The sequence below is a fragment of the Parasteatoda tepidariorum genome, chromosome X2 (assembly GCF_043381705.1).
Source record: "Parasteatoda tepidariorum isolate YZ-2023 chromosome X2, CAS_Ptep_4.0, whole genome shotgun sequence".
Lineage (NCBI taxonomy): Eukaryota > Metazoa > Arthropoda > Arachnida > Araneae > Theridiidae > Parasteatoda > Parasteatoda tepidariorum.
Window position 1 is genome coordinate 41,720,318 of NC_092215.1, and position 26,020 is coordinate 41,746,337.

Sequence of the window (26,020 nt, forward strand, 5' to 3'; positions counted from 1 at the left end):
TTCACTACAATGACATCTCTTTGCACAATCTTCTAGTGGTGCCATCTGTCGTCAATATGTAATATCTCTGTATTTAGAATGAAAAAAAAAAATTCATTTAGTAATAAAAATCAGATTATTTAATGAATCTATAACACTTGTTATTTATTTTCTAACTATATTTTGTTTTAATTATTATGTGTTTTTAATACACGCTCTTCATCACAATAACTTAAACCACCGAATCTAAATTCTATGAAACATCTTCACAAGAGTATTGCTTCTTCAATACAGTATTTGCAATGCTAAAATATTTAAATCTATATAGTTGGATAAAAATTTATTTTTACTAACTTCTTTCATTATTAAAACAGTTTAAATTAAATTATACAAATTTTATCTGTAGATAAATTCAATCTTTAAAAATAAATACCATGCTATACAAATTATTTAAGAAAGCTAATTTTAATGTCTTTCTTAAAATTCATTCTGAAAGTTAGCACAAGCTTTTTTTTTTTTTTTAAATAAAAAAAAACAAGCTTTTTGTTTTTTACCCACTTTTTTATCAAAAAAAAATTTGACTTTTACTATTGAATTTAATTAGACATTAAGCCAGTTCTTTTTTAAATAATTTTTCAGCTATTGATAAAAGGTTTAAATATTTGAGCTTGAGTTGTAAAGATTATTATTTTTTTTGTGTAAAAAACATTAACAGAGATTTTGTCCCCATTTTAACCTTTAGTAACAACAGCCTTTAATTTAATTTAAATTCTCAAATTATATTCAATAAGGCATGATTTATATGGCAAATTATATTTGTCATATAAATCAAGTCCTATAAAATCTTAAAATTTCAATATTAAGAAAAAAATTATTTGACTTTAACTATGTTTATTATTTAAATTTTAATAAATATTTTTATCAAGTAATATTAAAAAAAAAAAACTGTATGTTAAATATATGATTTTAAAAGCAAATTTATGAGTTGTTTATTTTATATTTAATTTGGAATTTGCAAAGAATCAAACCAGGTTTGGAAGTGTAGCTGTTTTTATCAAAACTAGTAGTAATTAATTCTTCACAATTATTATCAGAAAAAGCATTTCTTTTTTAGTATTGAAATTTAAGCGTTTAACAGATATTTTCTAACATTTTAATAATTGTTTGATTTATATTTAGAATTAGATGAAACTCTATTTTAAAAAAAAGTGGTGTAAGGAAAAATATCCAAAACTATTTTAAAATTTATAAACATTTATAGGTTTTTCTAAAATTTTATAATAAAAAATGTTTTATACATGATGTGATTTCCACAAATCTCTAAGGCCACAAATAGTACAATAATCTAATGCTTGTAACTTATATTAAAATAAATAAAATAATGCTTATTACTTATATATTGTAACTTACATAAAACACAACCATAGTGTCTGTTATAACAATTGTAGTTGCACACAGTGTTTGCTCATATCATATTGTTCTGATCATATTTTTGTTTTTTTAATTTTGGATTAGATATTTTAGAAAACAAAAGCTTTTTACATTTCTTTTAAAATTTCTATTTATTTTAATTCCAGAAAAACTTCCAGTTCCACAAAGATGAGTATATTTGGGATATTAAGCTACACATAATAGATTCACTACCTAAGGTATTTTTCCAATAAGTGCAATTTAATCTGAAACTTTTTGTCATTTAGTTACAGTCAGTTTATTAAATAGTGCAATTTTTTTAGGAGTTAAAAGAAAGTTTTAACTACGGAGTTTTCTGTCCACCCATCAATGGTAAAGCTGGAAAGTTTCTTGATGAACACAGACCTTTAGGAGACTATCCATTTCCTTCTTCAATAGGTTATGTAGAGGTAATTTTTTTAGTGATTTATTTATTATAAAAATTGCCTTGTTGTAATTTTATCGACCTCACATTGTGGACACTCCTACAAAATTTACACCTCTTATTACTGACATATTTTTAATTCCCTGTGAATCTTCTATGAATAAATCATTATGTACTTTCTCTTCAAAGCGTACACTTCCATAACCGAATGCAGTCAGTTAAGTTTAATTTTGTTTAGATCTAAAATTCTTGCTGGCTTAAATTTTAGTAAAATGCAATGTTGTGGTTTCAAAAAAATTTTTTTCATGCATTATTTGATCAGGGATACATTTATTAAACATTTTAAATTACCATAATAATATTTATAGCTATTTAGTATGTTTGAAAAATATTAAAAGATCATAATATTAATATGTTCATTAAAACTAAATAACAATGGTAGAGTTATTGTCTAAGCGTTGTGATCTCAGTTACTTTATAATTGAGGTTTTACTCTATTCCATTCTCATAAATTTATGTATATAGTTGTTAAAAGTTAGTTTTTCATTAATTTAATATTTAAAATTAAAGTGGAAGGTTTTAAAATTATGAAACAAACTTTTGTTCAGTGTAAATTTTCCTTGGTATATTCTTTTTATAAGAATTGCTCTGTTCATAAATTTGTTGATACTATTATATGAATTTTTGATTAATGTTATTAACTTTTCACAGCTGCGTTACAAAAGACGGGTGTACAAAATGATGAACGTTGAAGAGAAGCAAATAAAACAACTCCACACACGAGTAAATATTATATAATTTATTTATGTTTAAATGGTGTTTAGTAGAACTACTAATCTTCTAATTATTTTCACAAATGTTTCATAAAAGTGTATGCTTTATTTGGTAATTCCCTGCATATTTTATGATGCTTATTTAACTTTATAAAATTAAAAAAGAAAATAAATAAATAAAATAAAAAACTTTGGTTATATTTATCACTTTCTGACATGCATTTTTCATTCTTTAAAATATATCATTGATATTTCTAAATTAGTGCAAATTCAATCATTTAAATGATAGATCTTAGTTGATTACCAGTTTTCATGGCTAATTAAGAAGCCAATAATTTACAAGTACCATTCTGCATAAAAATGTTACATAATTGATTTAATTACATATTCTTAAACAATTATATATATTATCTCGAAGAAATGTAAAAATATTTTTAGAATTAAATTTGAATCTGATTATTTTAAATAATACATGACAATAGTTAATGAGAAATGCATACATTTAAAAATGACAGGAAAGGCTAACCAATATTGTTTCTATATAATTTGTAGTATAGATTTTAAATCACAAGCAAATTTTGTATACATTTGACATTTGTGATGGTTGTTTCATTAAAAAAGAAATTTAATTGTTAGAAAAATCTTAAGTGCATTTTAGTTGTTTATGTTGTTTATTATATATATATANTTTTTTTTTTTTTTTTTTTTTTTTTTTTTTTTTTTTTTTTTTTTTTTTTTTTTTTTTTGTTAATTTAAAGAAAAGTGCTTTAAACATAGAAATAATTACTCAGTTTTAAAGCAAAGGAGTGATAAACAAACTATTTATCTTTAGGCAATATAATAACGTACAGAAACATTTTAAGATTAAAAATGTTGTATGACTGCTGGTGGTCATACCTGAAGAAAATTGCATCCATATATGTAAATCTACGATTATTAAAAAAGTTATGGGAAATTATTATTTGTGTAACATAACAATTGTTTTATTATTTTAAAATGTAACAACTGAACTGGTTACATTATTTTTAATGTCAGAAGTAAATGTTTATCTTATTCCAAGTCAGTATTTGTATAAATTATAATAATGCTATTCTAATAATAGAAAAATTGAAATATGTTCACTCTTATTTTTAAGTTTTGTTTCTTTTTGTTAATTTTGCTTTAAAAAAACGATAAGGAAAATGTCATAAAATCAATTAAATCTATTCAAAACTGGACTACTTCTAAACATATTTGACAGGTATGTAAAAAACTTTTTATGCATAGGCTATGCCACTTAAACTGATTATTAAGTAATAAATTATTTATTACTAAATTCCTTTATTAAGACTGGCTAGCCAATTTTTAAATGTAATATTTATATTAAATTTTAAGTTCATTTTTCTGCCTTTGAAAAAGCAAAGTAAGATTTTTCTCTTTCTTTATTTAACAAACTCTTTCTTCATTAATTTCCTTTCAAAAAAATTTAAATCTATAGATAAAAGGTTGTAAATATAAGATTTCTCATAATTAGAAAATCTGTTAAATTTTCTTTCATGATTATTCAAATAATTTCATAGGTGAATTGTATTACTTTCTAAAGAATCATCTTTAATCTTTGATACATCTAACTGTTTCTTAAAATTTTCTAAGTTGACATTTATTAAAAATATTTTGTTTTAATAGTCAGTTTAATTTTTCATAATGTATTTCTGTAGCCCAACTTGCGACGAATGTTGGATCATGTAAGTAATGGTCAAGTGGAAAAGATAACTAAGATGTGTGCCAAGGGTATGGATCCCAATTTTCATTGCCCAGAAAATGGAGGTAAGAATGTCCTTATACTTTTCTAAATACTGGAATTATTTTTTCATGATTAATTTTTCTAGAAATACTATCTAGAAGTTATGTCAACATATATACGTTCTTATTTTTACAGTTTTGATTAGCTTGTAATTGCTTGTACGAATTAACTTTATCTTTAAGAGACTGGTTTTATAATTATTTCATATATATATATATATATATATTTATATGTGTATATNTATATATATATAAAATTTTTTGCTGATGCTTAAACCCATTATTATGAAAACGAAGAGAATAATTTTATAATATTCTAATTTTTTACTTTATCTAATTATCGAATTAACTTTATCTTTAAGAGACTGGTTTAATAATTATTTCATATATATATATTTTTAAATTTTTGCTGATGTTTAAACCCATTATTATGAAAACGAAGAGAATAATTCTGTAATATTCTAATTTTTATGGTCGCTTCAGGTTTAATTATAATAGTTCAGATTTCCATATCTGTAAATATCATTATTTATCGCTCAGCACCTATTTTTAGTTTATATCGAGTAAGAAAAGAAAAAAAAGACATGTTTATTTCTTTTTATGGCAATCATTTTAAGTGAAGGGAGTACACTTTCAAACTGTTCCAAAAATTGACTTTTGTTTTCTTTAGATTTTCTTGCGTAAAATGTTGCAATTTTAGTTAGAATTTTTGAAGGTGTTACTGTGACCAATATAGTGTTAAAATCACCACACAAAAATCTTTAAATTTCATTTATTAAGAAAGCATGCATTATAAGCTAATCTCATTGATGCCTTAGGTTATTTATCATATTTCCTTCTTCTTACAAGGTTATAGACTATTTGATTTGCTACAATTAATTGTATAAATTTTTTTTATATCCATGTTTTTCATTTTTACTTAAAATGTGGACTTCGGAATCCAAAAAAAATAATAATACCCAAGGTGTAAAGAAATCAATGCTACATTATAGTGATTTTCATTGTATATAATCATGAAAACAAAAAGTAATATGAATACATTTTTAAGGATTGATGAAAAGGGGTTTAAAAATATTCCCCAGGATAACCAAATTGAAGTTAGGAGATTCTCTCAGCTAATTTTATAGTTAACTTCTTCAAAACTTATAAAGTCCACAAATACTATTACATTAATTATATTTACATTTAATAAAATTTCAGGAAACACATTAAGGTATGTTTGTTTTGGCAAATTTTTAATATGCTGTATCCTTTTTAGATATATTTAACATTTTGAAAAAAGTCAGTTGAACATGAGAATTTCATAAAAACAGATATGAACACAAAATCAAGTCAATTTAATTTGAATATGTATGGTTAAATATACATAACTCTGCTGAAAATTGTTTTTTAATTAAGTAATGATTATAAGTTTTTTTTTCATGAGGAGTGATTACGATAAGAAATGTGCAACATATTTTCCATAATTTATGGTATTGAGGTTTCACCTTGTGAGTCTTTTGTTTAGCTCAAAGGATGCTGAAAAGATATTTCAAACACTCTATATAAACAATCTAGTAGTTTCCAGTCTCAATACTTGTTTTAATATCTCTTTTGTGATGCATAATAATTAAGTGAAAAGTTAAAAAAAGAAATGATAAAAATATTAGACACCTCAAAGTTTAAGCACAAAATCGCAACAACTTGCATATCAGTTATTCTCATTCTCCAGTATCTAATGTGCACTTTTGAAGTACAATGAATTGAGTTCTGTTAATTATTAAAATAAAGTGGGTGTGTTATTTCTACCAGAATTACCTTATCAAATATTGTATAAAAATCTTTCTTTGTTTTATGTACAATCCTCACATTTAAGGTAGGATATTAGTTTGTTGTTACTTGTTTCATGGGCACAAATTTTAGAATAATATAGATTTGGTATAATTATTTTCAGAAACACCTTTGACACTTGCTACAACTCTAAAGCAACCAGCTAAAGTTATAATGGCCTTGATAAATGGTGGAGCTTTACTTGATTTCCGAACCAAAGATGGCATGACAGCTTTGCATAAAGCTGTAGAAAGAAATAACTTAGAAGCATTAAAAGTTGGTTACTTTCTTGGAATTTTTAACAAAAAAAAAGATTTAAATTCCAAAGATATGTAAAAAGTGCTTGCTATATGTAATTATATTTACTTAATTTTTTAGACTTTGTTAGATTTAGGAGCATCTCCAAACTATAAAGAAAGCAAAGGGTTAACTCCACTGTATTATACATTATTACATGCTAGTGATCATCAGTTAACCGAAACTCTTTTGCATGATCATGCCTTTATTGGTACTTGTGACCCACAAGGATGGCAAGAAGTACATCAGGTATTTTATATTTTGAATTTTAACATCTTGTTTTTTTCTAATTTTCATGTTAACATTTTATTTTTGAGTTGACAAATATTATACGTGTTTTTGCTTGTCTTTGTTGTAAGGTGTTAGTTTTTACGAAGAAAGAAAAGTTTTATAAAACTTTTAATTTCATAATAATTACGTTCATTGAACTTCCATGATTAAGAATATACAAGTTAGCTCTATGTTGTCAGAATTATAGTGTTTAAAATTACGAATGCTTAGAGTATTAGTTATGTTATGTTTATAATTTTGGAGTGATTTTGTAATTTTGAGAAAGTCAAAGCTTTTACCAAACTGTTGAAGCAATTGTATGTGGTTTAGATAAATCTGTAACTTTTGCAGGTGATATATTCCATGTGGCATTAATGTAATTTATATTACCAGGCCTCTGACCAACATTTTGAGCATCTACTATTTTTTATTGGTCTTAAATGTATAACATTTGCGGAAACATTTAATATAAAAATAAAATTATGTAAAATGATTTTTGTTTATTGTTCTTGTATATTATGTACAATTTGGTACCCCTTCTTGCTGCTTTGAATAATGCTTGCAACCCTGTGCTCGTATGTGATTTTTTACTTTTTTGTATGCCTGTTTTTTTTGTTCACAATTATTTGAATACCATTGTATTTATGTCTATAAGTGATGAATTATTTTACTTAACTTTTTTACTAAATGTTTTTTATTACAGAAAATGTAATGTGAAAACATCTTTGGTAATTTTTTTTATATTTAGATGATAGAATTTATCTTAAAGTTTAATATATAAATGCTTTCTTATATTTAATGTGACTAAAAGGAAATTATTTTTCTTTTTTGAATTTTGCGACTCTTATTATTGCAATCTAACTCAGAAAATTGAATAATTTGCCCATAATATTTTATACTATCAGAACTTGGATTTTGGTGGTATTTCCACCTTTTCCTTTAAATGAAATTAAAAAAATTTTGATAATATTGTAACTCATAATATCCTTTAAATACCTTACTTTTTTCATATTACAAGAAAAATTATTTAAAGTAGTTTATTCAAATATGTTTTTAAATGAAGTTTTGACATTTTAATTGAGTTATACTTTTTTCCTCCATTAAATGCATTATATGTATTACCAAAAGAACTTTGTAATTTGTTTTGATGTCAACTAGTACTAAGAAAATGTTTATAAAAAACCCAGGCTTTAATTAAAATTTATTCCATCGAAATTTCTCTTCATACATTTTAATACTGTTAAATATAAATTTGAAAAAATAATATTGCTTATGGGAAATTATAATTTTAATTTTATGAGAATTTTTTGCTATTTTTATTTATTTTTTGCCTAAGTTGGCATTTTTATGTCTATTCCTGATTTACATTATCTAAAAATAACCAGCAACTACATTCATTGCTGCAATATCTTATTTTTCAGGCTTGCAAGCATGGATTGGTACAGCATTTGGAGCATTTACTTTTTTATGGAGCTGATATGAATGCACGTAATGCGAGTGGAAATACGCCTTTACATGTATGTGCTGTTAACGATCAAGAAAGTTGTGCAAGGGTACTTCTTTTTAGAGGTGCTGATAAAAATGCTCTTAATTACGCAAATCAAAATCCTTATCAAGTTGCTGTAATAGCTGGTAATCTCAACCTTGGCGAGCTTATTCGAAATCACAATCCAGATGATGTAGGTATGTATATATCTTTAGATGATGGATATATCTTTATAGGCTCTTAAGATAACTGGTCCTTTTATGGCAGTTTTTAAGTACAATGATTTTTTGAATTTTTTAAAATTTAACTTATGGGATTTCCTTTTTTTTCTGTTGAACTAGCATTTTTTTTTTATTATGCATAACATATTCCCTAATCTTGAGAGGGAAACATTTACATAATACATATATAAGTCAGTCATGAACATTCTACATTAGTATACTGTAACTCCTAGTATAACTTTAAACAAATTATGTTAAAAACTATTTACAAATCTGCAAAGGAGAGAACATGTTACAAATGAGCAACATGTTCTCTCCTTTCAGAATGAAACATTCACACTTTATACATCTATGAATCAGTCCTGAACATTCTGCATTGGAGTACAGTATTTCTTAGCGTAACTTTTAACAGATTATGTTGAAAACTTTTTGAAAATCAGCGTGACGCTTTATTTTTATTAGTTTTAAATTTAGTGCTTTTTTTATTCAAAGTTAAAAAAAAAGTTTTTTTTTTCTTCTTAAAAAAGCAAAAAACTGTGGGACCTTGACAAAAGACCTAAATGAATGATTCTGGTTTGGATATAGAGTCAATTTTCTGATTTCTCACACAGTGATAATGGTGCAGTTTTTTTTTTATATAATACGTAATAAAATTTTAGATTCAGTTATAATGTATATTTACAAGGAGAGTGAAAATTCCTCAAATATCAAAGGAATTGCTGAAATATTGCGTTTCACAGCTTAGCGCTCTCAACTAATGTATTTACCCAGCTTCAATTAGCTAAATGACTTTATAATGCCTTAACCATAATACTCTAACGGAGTGGGCCATGGCCATGTTTTTAATGCAGCCAATGCAGTTCAGTGACTTGACAATAAAATTGATTGGCATTTTGTCAGTTGAGTCATGGAATTCGGCTTAATTAGTTGTTCCTACTACAAATTTTCATCTAAGACTTTTTTTAAGTAAAAAATGTTTCTTTTGTTTGCACATTGGTTTATTAGCTCACAAAATTCACTGGACATTTATGAATGTGCTATTCTAAATTCACTTGATAATTATACCTGCATGCACATACATATATATTATGTGTATATACACATTAATAAAATTGTAGATTCATAAAGATGATAGCTGCTCATAAAGATGAGAGCTGCTTATGCCTATTATTTCAAACAATTTAGTGTAAAATTATTCTTATTGTTGCATAAAACATTTAACTTAAATTATTAAATCAGAATAATTACATGTATGTTTTTAAAATTTAGTGCCATACCGAGAAATGCCTAGATATAATCCTCGAAGGAGAGCCAGCATTGCACCAGTTTCTACACTAAGTCGAACTCATAGTGATCCACGTCTTGATTTGCATCTAGGCATGAAGCCACCATCACCCTGTCCATCTAACTGTTCTTTGCCACCTTTTTCTTCTATTTCATGCATATCTGATGCTTCTACTAATTCATCATCAACTTGCACACAGCCTAGTGGAGAAGACAGTGAAGATACTGCTTCTGGTAGTGTAATCACAGGTGTAGTAATATTTTGTGGTGAATGCTATTTGCTTGCATGATTTCTTTAAAAAAGAATTTTAATTAATTCATTCTTATTGGGGTTATATATAAAAAAGAAATACTTGTTTGAATAGTTTTGCTTTATGATAAAAACTGGCAAACTAACTTTTTCTAACATGCTTAATAATTAAATTTTGTTAGCTGCTGGACTAGATAACATTTTTGCTGATAACTTGAATTTTAATTATAAATGCTTGTTATAATACATATTTCTTCCTAACTGTGTAATATTACTTTACTATATAACACATATTAATAATATAATACATATTACTTCTAAATAATAGTATTTTTGGCCCTTGAAAGAAATGTATATTAAGATAAGTTTTACAATGCTAAAATAAGTAAAAAAAGTAGTTACTACTAAACTTCTGGAACCTTTTTACTTTGTAGAAATTCGTTTATTTTGTTGGTTTTGTGCAAAATAAAGGTTTTGTTTATCGAACTTCAATTTAACTATTTTGTTTATGAAGTTTATTTTTCCGAAAATCCCATTATAATTTCATATCAATTACAACTAAATCAGTTCACTTAAATTCAGACATATTTCATTTAAGTTATAGGGTTTTAGAATCAAGATAATTACCTTACTTATAAATGCATTTTTCATGCATTTCTAAAATAAAAGCTAGCAAGACAGATGAAAAGATGGTCTTAGATGGGAATAATTTGTGGGAATGTTATGCACAAGAAGTAGTAAGTAAAACTAGAAATACCTAAAATATACCATGGATTTTTTAACTTAAATCTTTGTTACTTAGAAACTAGTCATTAATCTCACATACTTTAAAATAAAATGTGCTTATTTTCACATTTCCTTTAAAGAGATTAGCACAGATTAAAGGAAGTACTTTTAAATTTTCATTAAACTATAGATAAGCAATGAAATATAACACTTTTACAATCATTGAGGATGTTAAAATGTTACAGTAATATCCTGACTATGGAAATCCAATCATTACAAATCATGTCTGACTTGGTAGCCTTAAAAGAATGTTTAGTTATGGACATAAATAACTTTAGTATGTTTTTGGAAAGTATAACCAAAATATTGAATAAAAATCATCAATTGCATATGCATAAAACTGAAAATGTAAATTAATACCTTTTTAATAAAAATAGTTTATAATTCACAATTTGAGCTACTTAATCTTAACACTTTTTCAGTCAATCCCGTGACAGCACGATATGAAATTCTTCCTACCAGTTTGTGTCGATAAAACAGATCAGGCGGTTGCGAGATGCATATTAGCTTCCTACTTTTTTGGAGAAAATATATTTTCTTCCAACAATGACATATTATTTATTGAAATAAATTTATTGTGAATTTTAAAAACTAAAATGGTTGCTAAAATAAAAAAGTTTAACTTTGATTTTATCTTTATCAATTACTGCTCTTCAGTGATAGATACAGCATAAAACTTTTAGTCATCTGTCACATCTTAAATATCACATACATAACGTTATTATTTTTTTAGAAAAATATAGCATTGCATTGTAGGCATTTTACATTGCAAGTTATTTTCTAATGATATTATCAATGAATGTAAAATATTTTGTCCTTAACTAATAAAGAAATTTCAAGCATTATAATATACTATATGAACTAATGAATAATGAACTTAATCACAAGATGAACCTGCAACAAAAATAAATGAATAACTGGTAGAATACTGGAAACGTTACATATAATTTGTTTAGAATATTGTTTAAAATGCTTTGGAGAAATGTGTTGGGGATTTTTGTTACAACTAGATTTAAAATGACATATTGTAAAAATATTTTGTTGAAAAATTTTTTTAAAAGATTCTGGAATATTTTTTAAAGGCTAAAGAGCAGTTTTTGAAAACGAGTAACAGATTCCATTCAATATTTATACTGCAATATAGTTTTTACACAAATTAGAAATATAGATAAAAGTGAGAGTTTTAAATTTCAAAATAATAACACGCAAAAGTACGCACTTTTTATGTGTAGTGAATTTAAAAATACTAACATGTGTGATTGCTATAAGATAGGACTTTTAATGGTCCCTAATATGAATTTGTGCCCTTGCATTGTACTGTTATTTCTTTAAACTATTTTTCGTTCAATAAATTATTAGTATTTTTTTCCCACAGAAAAAAGCATCACTAGTGACTCTTCAGGTGTATGTACTAGTAATAGTGGTGCAAGCTATGAATTTGGTCCAGATCACTATAATGATGCTTCTAGTTCTTTTCTTCCTGGGACTAATTGTGTGTGTATAGAAGACTATAGTTCCTTAACCCCTGGCCACCTGCAGCTAGTTACTGGTGAGACAGTGGAAGGTAAGCATTTAAAGAATATTTTTATAATTTTGTCTTTAAACTTTACCGTGGATAATGATTTCTAATGATGTAGATTCTGATCTGTTTTAAAGCAAGCCTTGCTTCAGACACCCCAGTTTTAATCTGCAACATCATGAAAAAAATATAACATTTCTTTGGAGAGTTTGTTAAAATATTTGTTTTCATATGTTCTACTTCATTGGTCTATAAGTTTTAAAATGATAAAATGTCCATGCAATACATGGTGAAATAACTGCTCTACTGTTTACTGAAAGTTTGAGTATTTTTAGCCTTAAAATATGAGGGACTATTTTTAGTCTTCAATCTGGATGATATAACCCTTATAGTTTCCTCATTGTTATTGCCCCTTAATGCTATTTTTATATTTTGCCATATTTCTGGCACTAGTAGAGCAAACCAAAACATCTTTGCACACATTTTAAAAACTTATTTACTTAACAATAATGTGATCTAAAAAAAATAATTTTTAGTTGTTACTTATTATTTTTTATTAGTGAATTCCATAATGATCATAAAAATTTTGATGTATAGAAGATTTTACATCTTTTTAAATTATGTTCTTTTAAATGACAATGCCTTTAAGGCCTTATAGATAAGTATAATGAAAATGAATGAGGAATAAAAATGAGTACATAAAAAATAAGCAAGAAATGCTATTATACCATTAAATGATATTTTATAGAAAATAAGTATAATGTTTTAATTTAATTAATTTTAAACATTAAATAACCAAATGTGTTCAAATTTTTGTTGTATAGATAGTAAATAATGTCAAAATCATTTTTCAGTTATTAGTGAGGCAGAAGATAGCCTTATTTTAGGACGAATAGATGGTGGTCAGGTTGGTCTTTTCCCTTCATCATGTGTTCAAGAAATAGCTCCTCGAATGTTTGATACTTTGCAGTCTCCTGCTTTTCCTCGAGTTGAGGGAAGAAGAGAAAGGTGTGCCAAACGTGTCAGTACCATTCCTAGAAGGTGGAAAACGTAAGAATTTTTCTTGTTACTTGTAATTTTAAACATTTTTAATTTGATTCTATAAACCCATTTATTTCATATGTAATAATAATACAGTAGTTGTTTCAAACCTCTATAGTATGTCAAAGAACCTTAAATTACAAATACTTCTCATCTGCTATATAACAAGAATATAGAGACCAAAGGAATTTGATAAATTAATCAGGGTGCTTGTTATACCCAAGTTCGATAAAATTATCTAAAATAGAGTGGTAATTATCAAAATAGATTCCTAAAAATTAACTAGAAAATGTTTAAAAATGAGTTATTTATTTCTTTTTTTTTTGTGTACCCCAAAAGGAAAATGTGTGAGCTTTGTTTATAATTAAGCTTGAAAGTTAGTGTCTTTCTTCTGCAATTGTTCAATGTACAATGTGTCGAAAAAGAAACAAACCACCCTGAACAACTTTTAATCTAATGATCAAATCTTCACATTCTAAGACTCTATCTTAATGATTTACCTACTCTAGGTAAATTGCATCTTTGAAGCAACTTTTAATTTTTGAGTATTTTTGTACCAAAGCTGTAAATTAATTTTTTGGTATTTTTTCATGCTATCAATTTTTTCTATTAGTATTACTTTTGGAAATATCTACCGTTTGTCCAGTATATGAAATATGCATTAAGGTACCATATATCTTTGTACAAAATGTAAATAGCTTTAAGTATTCTTTATCATATTTATTACAAACCTTAAGCTGTTTGAAAAACTACTGTCTACTGCAAAATATATTATGAGGGTTGTTCTATTTCCAATTTGCTTAATGTTATAGCATTTTTTGATCTGAATAATTTTTAACAGATTCGGTGAGCCCAGAACTGTTATTTTACACAAAGGAAAGAAAGGATTTGGCTTTGTTCTTAGGGGAGCTAAAGGTAAATGCAATTAACTTTTAATATATTTATATAATTTTTTAATTTCTATTTTATGTAGTTTTTAAATTTAAATTAATAATTATACAGCTTCAAGTCCTTTAATGGAAAGAGAGTCCAATGAAGTATGGCCTAGCCAATATTTAGAAGATGTAAATAAAGGAGGGGTTGCAGATTTGGCAGGACTTAAGAAGGGTGACTTCTTGTTGGAAGTAAGTAAAGTGTATAGTAAATTTGTAATGTACTTAACCTTTTTTAAAGTCTAAAAATCTGTGTTCTATCACAATTCGTGTAGTTATCTGCAATTCAGGTTGTCAAATAATATGTCTTTATTCTTGTCTTACCAGTTTGTACATTATAGTGTTATTTTTAATTAGCATTACATACTTTTGAATTATAGTAGTTGTCATAGCTGATGGACATGAAATTGTATATTTTAATTGATCTTTTTTCTTGTCTTACTAGTTTGAACAATATGGTGTTATTTTTCTCCTTTTTAATTCTGATAACTTACGTATGAAATTCAAAAATTTCTATATCTGATCTATGTAAAATTGTATTTTGTACATTTAACAAGTGAAAATTACGAATGTAGCAGAAATGTTTTGAAAGCTAACTTTTGTGTACCTATAAATTTGGAAAGTCTATTTTTATTTACTTAAAACTTAAATTTAAAATATGAATATAGACAAATAAAAACAAATGAACACAATTAATTTGTAAAAGTTAACATTTATTTTTTTATCTATCTTTTTTATTAAGTTAGCTTATCTATCTTTTTTATTGAGTTTTTATTGAGATAAAAGAAGCCAAAACAGCTTTATAGCTTAATTTTGAATTATTTTTTCAAACAACTTTTTTTTATTTTAATGATTTTTTTATAATAATGAACTACTGCTATTATGTGATCAAACGCGTAATTCTTCATTAAAATGCATTTATTATCAATTTCATGGTCAATCCTTTATCAAATATTTTTATAACTTCTATAAATATTTGGAAACAATCAGGAATGTATTTTATTTTATAGTCAGAAAATAAACTAGTTTTTATTAAGAGAAGAATTTTCATTTTATCAATTTTCTGAAATGCTGAATGGTATTGAAAGAAGAATATGCATTAAATTTTATTTTTGAAATGAAATTATTGCTTCAAAAACATCTGAAATGTTGCAAAAAGTTATTAAAAATGGTTTTAACAAAAACCATATTTAACGCAACAGTATTTAATTAGTACAAAAATTTTAAAGATGAGAGCGAATGTATTGAAAATGATCTACGATCTGGTAGACTATCCTTTTTGATTCATGATTAATATAGCTATATAAGTCAGAGAATTGATACTCTGTGATCATCTTTTGAAAATAAAAGACATTATTGAACAAATTACCATTCCATTTGATCCCTGTCTATCAATATTGAAAGATCATTTAAGGTTGTTTCAAGTTGTTCCTAGAGAGTTTTCCTTTTGAGTTCACCAAAAACAATGTGCTCAAGTGGCATATCGATGTTTTCACTAGGAAATTTCCTTTTTAAACATGTTATTACTGTTGTTTAAACTTAGACCTCTGTTTTTTACTCAGAAGCAGCTTAATTGAGGGAATGGTGCTTAAAATGGAAAAAAAAATACCAAAAATGCTACTAAGTCACTCAGAAATAAAGGTAATGTCAAATATTTTCTTAATGTCATGGGGTTGTGCATTATGATTTTCTATCAACTGGCCAGACAGTCAATAATGATTATTATTCAAGTATTTTTGGTGTTTGAATAGAGCAATTAATCAAAAAAGACCTGAAATGTGATGAGAAAACTCATGACTTTTGCACCATGATAATGTATCTTTTCACACTGAAGTTATTAGTCATCAACTTTTGGCAAAAAATTCCACAAAGACAGCCCCACAAGCACCATTTTATCTTGATATGACATTATGTAACTTTCTCTTATTCGCACTGATAAATTTGCTTCTTTGTTGTCATCGTTTTGAGTATATTAATTCAATAAAAATAAATTCGCTACATAATTTGAAGTGCAACTACAAAAATTATTTTAAGTTTTGATGATTGGAAAAAGCATTGAAAGAAGTGCATTGAAGATGGAGAAGGTTATTTTGAAGAAGATAAAGTATAATTCATCAATAAATTCATATCTTTTTTATGCTATTATTCCAAATACTTATTTATCATGGTAATATACTTTGAACTCAACTCACAGTTTTAGTTATCTTTTTTGAAAAAAAAAAGCATTATTTGCATTTAAAATTTTAAGCTCTTATTATTATATTAATATTGTAATTACTATTATGTTTTCCCCATCTTATGTGTTTTAACCATGCTTTTTAATTCAATTTTGGTTTTATTGCAATCAGAATTTTACAGATCTGTAGTTCCTTTGAAAGTAAAGGACACATAATATGTTTTCTTATGTTGCATTAAGGATTTCATTTTTTCTCCTCTTAGAAAACATTTGTATTGATGTTAACTATAGATATCTTTAATACTATATTAAATGCCAGTACATGAGTTCATTCTCTGGAGAAGGACAAGCAGGACAATGATATATGTTTGGAAGCTTCTGACCATTCCAATTGGTTTATCTTCACTGATACCAACATATAAATGAATAAAAAATAATGCATAAAAAAGCTTTTCTAGTTGATCTGCAATACGTTTGTCAGCTTTGATTATGTAGTGTGAGACAAAATTTTAAATTTAGTTAAAAAACACAACAATTGCTTGCATCGCTGTTATATGTCTAAAAAGAAGGCAGTTAATACACCTTTTTATGTACAACAGAAAGATTTCCCTTTTTTGCCTCTATTTATATTATTTTGAATAAGTGATATTTGCCTATAGCAAATTAAGTGAAAATCTGCTGAAATGAAATCATTAGTTAATTAGTGATCTTTATTAGAAAAAACTGAGAATTCTCTTTTTCAGCTATTGTATTCAAAGTTACCTTTCTGGTATGTCTAAAGAATGAAATTTTATTCTACTATTTTTCTCCATAAAAATGATTTTAATCAAATAAATTTAAAATCCAAATATTTTAATTATCTCAATCAGAACTTTTTTTTTACGGTTTATTTCATGACAGATTAAATGTTTTAATTTTAAACTGCTATAAAATTAGTCATGATTTCTGTACATTTTTTATAATTTAAAAATTGCTTTCTAGATTAATGGCCAAGATGTTTCTCAAGCTTCACATGAACATGTGGTTTCAATAATTCAACAATCTGGGAATCTGGTAGCTATGACTGTGGTTACATTGCCATCTGTTGGAACTCCGATTGAAAAGACTTCTATGATGTATCGGCAGTGTGCTACTCTTCCTCGTAAGCTTATTTGCAAAAAAGGTTTGTGATGTATTTTTTAACTATATCTTACTATTATTTTTCTTAGCTTAAATATGTATTATTGGCTATAATATAATGTTAAAACTAAATTATATAAATAAGTTGCTTTTTTATATTTTTCAATATTAAGAGTTATATAAGCTTTGTTATATTTTAAACCTGGAGATACATTTTATTTGCAGATCCATAATAAAAAATTGTTAACTAAATCTGACACAAAATATATTTAGTTAATGTTCAAAGATCAAGTACTGAATTAAAACTGCTGTTCTGTTTTGAGGAAAAGAAAGCGAAACATTTTAAATTATGCTTTAATCATCCATATATTTCATTTAAACATCTTATTATTATACACATTAAAAAAACTAATTGTAAATCACTTGAATCTCTATATTCTGTTTGATTGTATGTAAATTTTATGATACAATAGAATATGGTTTAATACAAAATCACATTTATCTGTAATTAATTTATGCTTATTACAGAAAATTAGATTATAAAACTAATTTGCTTAAAATGACAGCAATGACATCAAAAATTTGAAGCATGATTAACATGAATTGTCCTATTTTTTTCATAAAATTTTATTCAAATGAATAGAAAGGTTTTTTTTAACTCTTAACAAGATTCTATAGAAAAAGTCATTTTTATTATGATTTTTAAAATTTTCAAATAAACTGAAAAGTTAGTTTTGTTTATGCTATTCATTTTACTAATAAAATTAGTATCTAAATTAAATTTGTGATTTTTTATGCAAGAAGATAAAATGATTTTGTTACAAAAATTCAAGCGATGATTATTATGTTATTAAATATTTCTTAGGCATAAAAAAGGTTAATTTTAATAAATTGATAAAATATTAACGGCGGTAAATATTTCATGAAAATTGTAGTTTAATTAGATAATAAATTTTTTAGCTTTATTAGACGAACAATATGATACAGAGTAAGTTATTTCCCTCAAAACATTTGTACTTGCAAACTTGCAACTAATTTTATTTTCAAATAGATTTGAATTTTTAAGTTTAATGTTACTCTCTCACCAAAAACAATGTGCTCAAGTGGCATAATTTTTCAGTTATTAGTGAGGCAGAAGATAGCCTTATTTTAGGACGAATAGATGGTGGTCAGGTTGGTCTTTTCCCTTCATCATGTGTTCAAGAAATAGCTCCTCGAATGTTTGATACTTTGCAGTCTCCTGCTTTTCCTCGAGTTGAGGGAAGAAGAGAAAGGTGTGCCAAACGTGTCAGTACCATTCCTAGAAGGTGGAAAACGTAAGAATTTTTCTTGNGAGTATTGTTTTCTGTACTTCTTATCTGTCTTCTGTTTGTACTTCTTATTAATTTGTTGCTAAGAAAGATAACAAGATATATAATAAGTTAAGATATAATATAAGTTTTCTCAGATTTTTAAAAGCTGCAACTGTCTAATTAAGAATACTTATTTGACACTTATTAGTTGAAGTGACACGTTATCAGAATGATTTTGGTTTTTCAATAAAACATTATTAAAACGTGTTTGATAAGAAACCTCGAACTTAGATCAGAGTACAACTCGTTTGCTTTTTTGTTCAGAAAACTCGATATCTCTTTCCCTATGCTATTCAACAAAGAAACTTAGCTTGATAAGAAAATTTTAGTTCAAACTTACCCAAGCAGTGACTATCAAAGTGTTAATTCAACATGGGTTTTATAAATTATTTAATTTTTGATTCTAAATATAAAACTTTTTGTTTCTGATAATAAGTATTATTTTCCTTATTTTTAATTGTAATTGATGTTATTTTAATTTTAATTCCTTTTCTACGTCATTCCACGAAAAAGCTTTAGAAAATGAGAAAAGTTAATTTTGATTAGCAACTCTTGTTATTGATATTTAACTATATTTAAACTGAATATATTGCTATAAAGTGTAGAAAAGGAACATTTTAAAAATTTCAAACTGAGTACATTTTTAATTTTTATTTGTGAAGCATGTTAATGATTGTAAGTCCTAAAAATACACGTTTTGCAAATTATAAAAAGTATTTATGATCATAGTAAAACTTCGTATTCACTTTAATTAATTCAAAATTAAATTTGTCTTAGGGGAGAAAAAAAAATACTAGTTTTAAACTAAGTAAAAAAATATGTTATAAAATTGATAATGCATAATATTTTTTAGAAGATAAAACAATATTGTGAGGAGAAAGAAGTGCAAAAATAAGAATATGTATGTTAAACCTCTCTAGTTATCTATCACAATCATTCTGTTATTTTATGTAGACATAAAGTTTTATAATACAACTGTATCCTTATAAGTGATACATTCAAAAGGAAATACACTTGTATTAAAAATTATACTTTCATAACTTATTTACCATATTTTAGAGTACTTCTTCTATATCAAATTAGTTTATTGTTTTTAAAATGTTTATACTTTATCAACTTAATAATTTTTTTTTCATTTGCTTAGAGTCTCTTGATCGGACTTTGAATGACTATGACAATGAACTCAGATCTGCTAAAAGTAGCTCGGTTGAAAGCATTCCCAACAAAGCTGGAAAACTGTCTAATTCTCTCACTTCAAAAACTGCTTCAATTAAAGCACGACCAAGCTCACAAAGGGTTTCAGCTGTAGAACTTGAACAGTTCTTTGCTCGCCAAGGCTCAAAAAGACACATACGTAGCTATACTTTAAATAACAAATCACGAACTTCTAACCGTCCACCAAAAGTATATGGTAGTGTAGCTGAAATGAAACGATCAAAAGCTTCTCGATCAAAAATTACTGAAACTGTTATGAAAGTTGTTCACAAGGAGTTTTTCAGTACTCCAGATTTGAAAGCAGTGCAGAATAGTTCATTTTCTAGTAACCAAATTGGTGATAAACGGAGTCTTAGTCAAGAAGATCTTCATAATGTGCAAGGAAGCAGGCATTCCTGGGCTTGCTCACCTAATGGTTACAACAATTATCTTAGTTTATGTGATAGTCAAGACTACAGTTCAAACTATCGTGATGCTTGGAGATCTATTGAAGATATTTATGATAGCACTGTGCCTCTTGAAACAAAAGATGGGAGTTCAGACATTTATGCACAAACTTTGCCATTACCAAAGAGAGATCCTAACTTTAGAGCAAGTTGTCCACCTCCTTCGCACCCACCACCACCGCCACCTATGGGACAGGTAGTGAAAGTGGATGTATCTAAATCCTTAGGTGAATATGCAAATGTAAATATTATGGATGAGGAACCCGATTCCCAAGTAATGTCTAGTTTCCGTCCGGGAGACAGTGCCAAATTATATGCTTCACCTGAAATGGTTGTGAATGTGGGATATAAGTCTGAAACTGTAACTGTGACTAAAGATGTTTCAAAGCCTCATCGTGTTGGAGGAGGATCTAGTCTAAGGTCTCAATCGCTTCCACCAAAAATCCCTGTTAGTAAGTCAGATAAAGGAAGTACTACTTCATCTGAAGCAGAAAATAGTGGTGATTCTGGAGGTTTATATTCAACTTTTAAAAAGACTGGTAGACAAAGAGACTCAATGTCAACAGATAGTGGACATGTCTCTGATAGAGGTACCCCATGGTCTATAAAAGCAAAATCTACCACAACTAGTGCCTATTCTTCAAAATTTGATTTTGAGGATTCTGATGCAGGGAGTCCGCAAAATTATCCTACTGTTAAAACTCCCAGTCATGAGCCTTTTATTCCAGAGCCTGATTATGAAAGTAGTGAGGATGATTTCATTCCAACATCTCTCGACAAAGGGGCAACTCTTTCAACATTCGGAAAAGGAGACACTAATGTCCAAGAAGATAAAGATTCTTTACAAGTTGAGGATATATCTACACACGAAGAAGGGTCAGAAACGTGTGTTCCGCCAAGTCCCCACACAGAAGCCAAACGTGCCATACAAGAGGCAAGAGAGCGTTTGCGTTTCTCTCAAAAACCCATTGACAAAAATGCCACAGTTGTTTTTATAAGTGGAAAAATTACTGAACATAAAGTTGAGAAAAGTGAAATTCAACTACATAGAACTGAAGAGGGTCGATTAACTGGTACTGTTGTTATATCCACAACAAATGAACCTCAAGAACCTGTTTATTTATCTTCCTCAATATTAAAAAATTTTGAAAATGAAAAGGGTGTTGTTCCTCGCTATCCTAGCCGTGATGCTCCCGCATCTGAGTATGCCAAGTTTCGTCAGCAGATTTTAAGTGGCATGAATCAGCCAATAACTATTGTCGAATCACAATCTACAGAATTCAATGGTGCTACACAAAGTGAAAGCGTAAACGATGAATCAGATGCTTTTAAGCTATCTGATTCAGCAGAGAAGAAGAAAGAAATTAAACCAAACATTATTGATGGACTTAAAATAACATTGACAGGGTCTCAAAAGTGTCCTTCAAACAATAAAGAATCTACTTTAATGAAGAAGCCACCTGAAATAAATTATCTTCATCCTAAAGATGCTAGTTCTGAACAGATTTTTGAAAGCAATTCGAGTGATGTCCCATCTGATGCAGATAACCAAAATGAACAGATTGGTGTTTCTAGTTCCACAGATGATGATAGCAAAGCTGAAACTGTTGTTCAGGCGCCAAGTTTTGGAGACAAAAAAGAAGAATCTAGCCCAAGAATTGATATTAAAGCTTCTACCCTAAGAATTGACAATAAAGCTTCTAGCCCAAGAATCGATAATAAAACTTCTAGCCCAAGAATTGATAATAAAACTTCCAGCCAGAGAATTGATAATAAAGCTTCTAGCCCAAGAATTGATCATAAAGCTTCTAAAATCAAATCTCATAGGGAAAATAAGGATCAGTTTTATATGTCTCATCAAAATGAACCGTCAAATGAGAGAAACATGAAAGACAATATTGCTTTAATAGCTAGTGAATTACAAAGGACTCTGGGGAGTTCAGAATACAAAAGCAGGAATATCCGAGAAAAATCTCATCACTCGGAATCGACAAAAAGTGCAATACAAAGTGATAGGAGAAGTGATAGAAGGCCAACATCTCATTCTTCTCCATCAAACAGAATCACATCTGAAAAAAGGCATAAGCCTAGCTCAACTGAAGCCAGTCTTGAAGAAAGTCTAGAGGTTCTGAGATTGCAAGTAAATTCACTTGGTTTATCTTCTATTAATGAAGTTGATGTGTTTACCGAATTAGTTCCTCCACCACCAGAGTTTGCTGCTTCAATGGAGGCAGCAGTTTCAAAAAAAGAATCTTACTCATCTTCAGAAATAGCGATTGCTCCACCTCCTGAGTTTTCTGACAATTCTCCACGTTCAAGAAATAAAAGCTCCCATCGAGTTTCATCAAATACTCACCAGAGAAGGAATCACCCCATAAGTTGTCATTTAAATACATCTGCAAATGCTGTTGACTTAGCATTTTTAGCTTCTCTGCAAAATAAATCTCCAAACATAATGCAAATGATAAGAGGAGATAGAAAAACCCATGTTAGTAGCAGTAGTGGAAGTGTAAATGTTCATCTACCATGTACAAGTGACCTACGATATTTACAGCCCAATATATCTGATCGATCTGCGTATCGTGACAGTTCAAGTGGTGATGTAACTCGTTTAAAATCTGTACAGAAAGAGTTCCGCTTTAAATTATTGCAAGAATGGACTTCTAATGATATAGCAGACTGGTTAGACAGTTTATTTCTACCCGAATATAAGCAGCGGTTTTCTGAAGCTGGTATTACTGGAGCTAAATTAGCAAATATGGACAGCAATGACCTGATGGGGCTAGGTGTTAAACAAATGGGTCATAGATTAAATATGGAAAGATCTTTAAAAAGGTATTTAAAATAAATAGGGTATTTAGTATATTCAGAGTAGCTATGACTTTAGCTGAATTCAGCTGTCAAAATCAAACGAATATTAAATAGTTTTGTGATCATTAAAATCTATGTAGTGTTTTTCTCTTAATATTGTTCCAAAAGCTGAAATTTCTTAAATTCATTTTTATATTTCCCTCAAAGCAAAGATCTAGTTGCATGTTTTGGAAATATTTTAACTTAGAGAAGTTTTGTTTGAACTAAATCAGCTTGAACAAATGTAGAGAGTAATAAATACTATATTTATTGAAAGAGTCATATATGAAAGGGCCCTTATTGTACAGTTATTATATATAAAACACATTATTTTGAAAATTGTAATTAAGTGTTATAGTGCATATATTTAGATCATTCACCCTTTTAAAATGATTCATATGTAGATAAAAAAAAATATTATTGAATGAATTTCAATGTTGCCAGCTGCATATTTTAATTTGTATAAAGTATTTATTATTCTGTGTTGTTGAATTCTATTCTTTATTTTTCATTGCTCACCAAGTCAGTAAATAAAAACATGAGAAATACTGTCACTATTTAATTTATCTAAAAACTAAAATTCACTTTATATATAAATATTCTAATATAAAATGTTGCTATACACATGACTTATGTTCAGTGCTCAAACATAGAATAGAGATGTCTAGGTTGACATAACTTCACGTATATGCCTACAGAAATTTCATAAATTGTCAATCATTTAATAGCAGCAATGAAGTGGGGGGCATTTTATTTCAAAGTGAAATAGTAAAAACAACTTCTTGTCATTGCCACCACAATATTACAAAGACTGATTGAATAATAATAGTCAAGTGATACAGTTCAGACTCTGGCTTGGATATCTCTATAAGAAAAGTTTCTTCGTTTTGATATTGATGACTATGTCAAAACATGTGTTTTAAAAATAAATTATGACTTTTTTTTATAGAGATATCTAACTTAAGAGGCTCCTCTAGGTCAGGTTGCCCTCCAGCAGTTCGCCAATTGTGTCTTTAAGTTGTAAATGGTGCTAATGCATTTTCCTCCTTCACTCTTGTTAATATTAACTACTAAATTATCAATTGATGCACAATTGAGGGTAACTAAGATAGCTTCAAATGATGTCACCTTGAACATTTCTATTATTTTTATTTGTCTATCACCTGTTATTTTGTTAGCAATTCTTTCATTAATAACTTTATCAATAAATGAAGTACAAAGTTAGAGAGTTTCCTAAGGGGGAGGGGGGAGATAATTTAATGAATTTCAGGTATCAGCTTTAAACTGTATCTGGAAGTTATTTAAAAAAAAAAAACATTTTATACTGAGAACTCATTTGGACTTTTAATACTTACAGCTCACCACACCGTATTCTTTCATCATGGTTGATGTTGTAGTTCATTAACGTCGCACTAGAGCTGCACAATGGGCTATTGGCGATGGTCTGGGAAACATCCCTGAGGATGATCTGAAGACATGCCATCACAATTTTGATCCTCTGTAGAGAGGATGGCACCCCCGCTCGGTAGCCCAATGACCTGCACACGAAGTTGAGCACTTTACGGTAGCACAGTTTAACGAGGACCAATACCACACACCCTCGGTCCCTACGCAGACTGATCCAAGTGGTCACCCACCCACAAACTGACCGCAGCCAGTGATGCTTGACTTCGGTGATCTGCTGGGAACCGTGTCTTAATGATCAGTCCACTGCGGGACTCTTTCATCATGGGAATTTAGTTTTTTAGTGCCATTTTAACAAATTTCAAATGACACTTAGCATGTCTGCCTGCTTAGCTTAACAAAATATAGCACAATGTTTAAGAAAAATCTTGCTACTAATTATTTCTTTTACAATATTTTTACTGTGAATAACTTAATAAGCTAGTATGAATAACTTAATAAAACCCCATACCGTGGAAGAAAATTTTCCTCCCAAATTCTCTTTCACCTTTTCTTTAATTTAAAATTTAAAAAGTGTGGAAAAAGAGATGTCAGACTAACCTAGAGTAAACCACGAAGTTTCAAATACTGAAAAAAAAATTTTAAAATATACAATTGAAAATAAATTATGACATGATAACTTAGAATTACGCGGCGGCGAAGTGCTCTTCTAATAATGTGTCTGTATTTTAATATTTTGAAGTGTTTTTTTCAGCAATTGAAACTTCCTGACTTACTCTAAGTTTGCCTGAACTTACTTTTTCTACACTTTTAATTTTAAATTAGTAATGAAGGAGAAAGAGAATTTGTGACAAAAATTTTCTTCCGCTGTATGGCGTCCTCTTAAATTGCATTCTTCAGATTTGCCAAATCTACTTAATGTAAGTCAATTGATTAGAATTTTTAATTAACTTATGTAATTAAGTCTCTTTTAATGAACTGCTCAATACACAGCTATTTCATTCACCAATATATTCAGTTTATGGAGTAATTCGACGATTTTTTTCAAATTTTACCCTCAAATGTGTACTCCTTGCAAAATCATCACATATAATTTATTTGCTGGAGAGGCTGCAATTTCAAGCTATATAATGCTAATTTTGTGTTACCATTTTCAGTTTTATCGCTATAACTCAAAATGCAAAATAATTTTGCA

The 26,020-nt window shown here is 27.7% G+C and overlaps 1 protein-coding gene across 1 annotated transcript in view; it reads left to right on the forward strand.

The window, feature by feature from the left end:
- The window catches only part of LOC107440518 (SH3 and multiple ankyrin repeat domains protein 2), a 132,445-nt gene extending 108,542 nt beyond the window's left edge, over positions 1-23,903 (forward strand). The window contains exons 3-17 of the mRNA XM_043047652.2: positions 1,557-1,628; positions 1,713-1,838; positions 2,525-2,596; positions 4,284-4,392; positions 6,302-6,453; positions 6,556-6,723; positions 8,166-8,427; positions 9,721-9,984; positions 12,147-12,335; positions 13,145-13,340; positions 14,173-14,246; positions 14,334-14,455; positions 17,421-17,601; positions 18,679-18,845; positions 19,994-23,903. Coding sequence (XP_042903586.1) covers positions 1,557-1,628; positions 1,713-1,838; positions 2,525-2,596; positions 4,284-4,392; positions 6,302-6,453; positions 6,556-6,723; positions 8,166-8,427; positions 9,721-9,984; positions 12,147-12,335; positions 13,145-13,340; positions 14,173-14,246; positions 14,334-14,455; positions 17,421-17,601; positions 18,679-18,845; positions 19,994-23,419 — 5,580 coding nt within the window. The 3' untranslated portion in view covers positions 23,420-23,903. The remainder of the gene's footprint in view (positions 1-1,556; positions 1,629-1,712; positions 1,839-2,524; positions 2,597-4,283; positions 4,393-6,301; positions 6,454-6,555; positions 6,724-8,165; positions 8,428-9,720; positions 9,985-12,146; positions 12,336-13,144; positions 13,341-14,172; positions 14,247-14,333; positions 14,456-17,420; positions 17,602-18,678; positions 18,846-19,993) is intronic.
- The last annotated feature ends 2,117 nt before the right edge of the window (positions 23,904-26,020 follow it).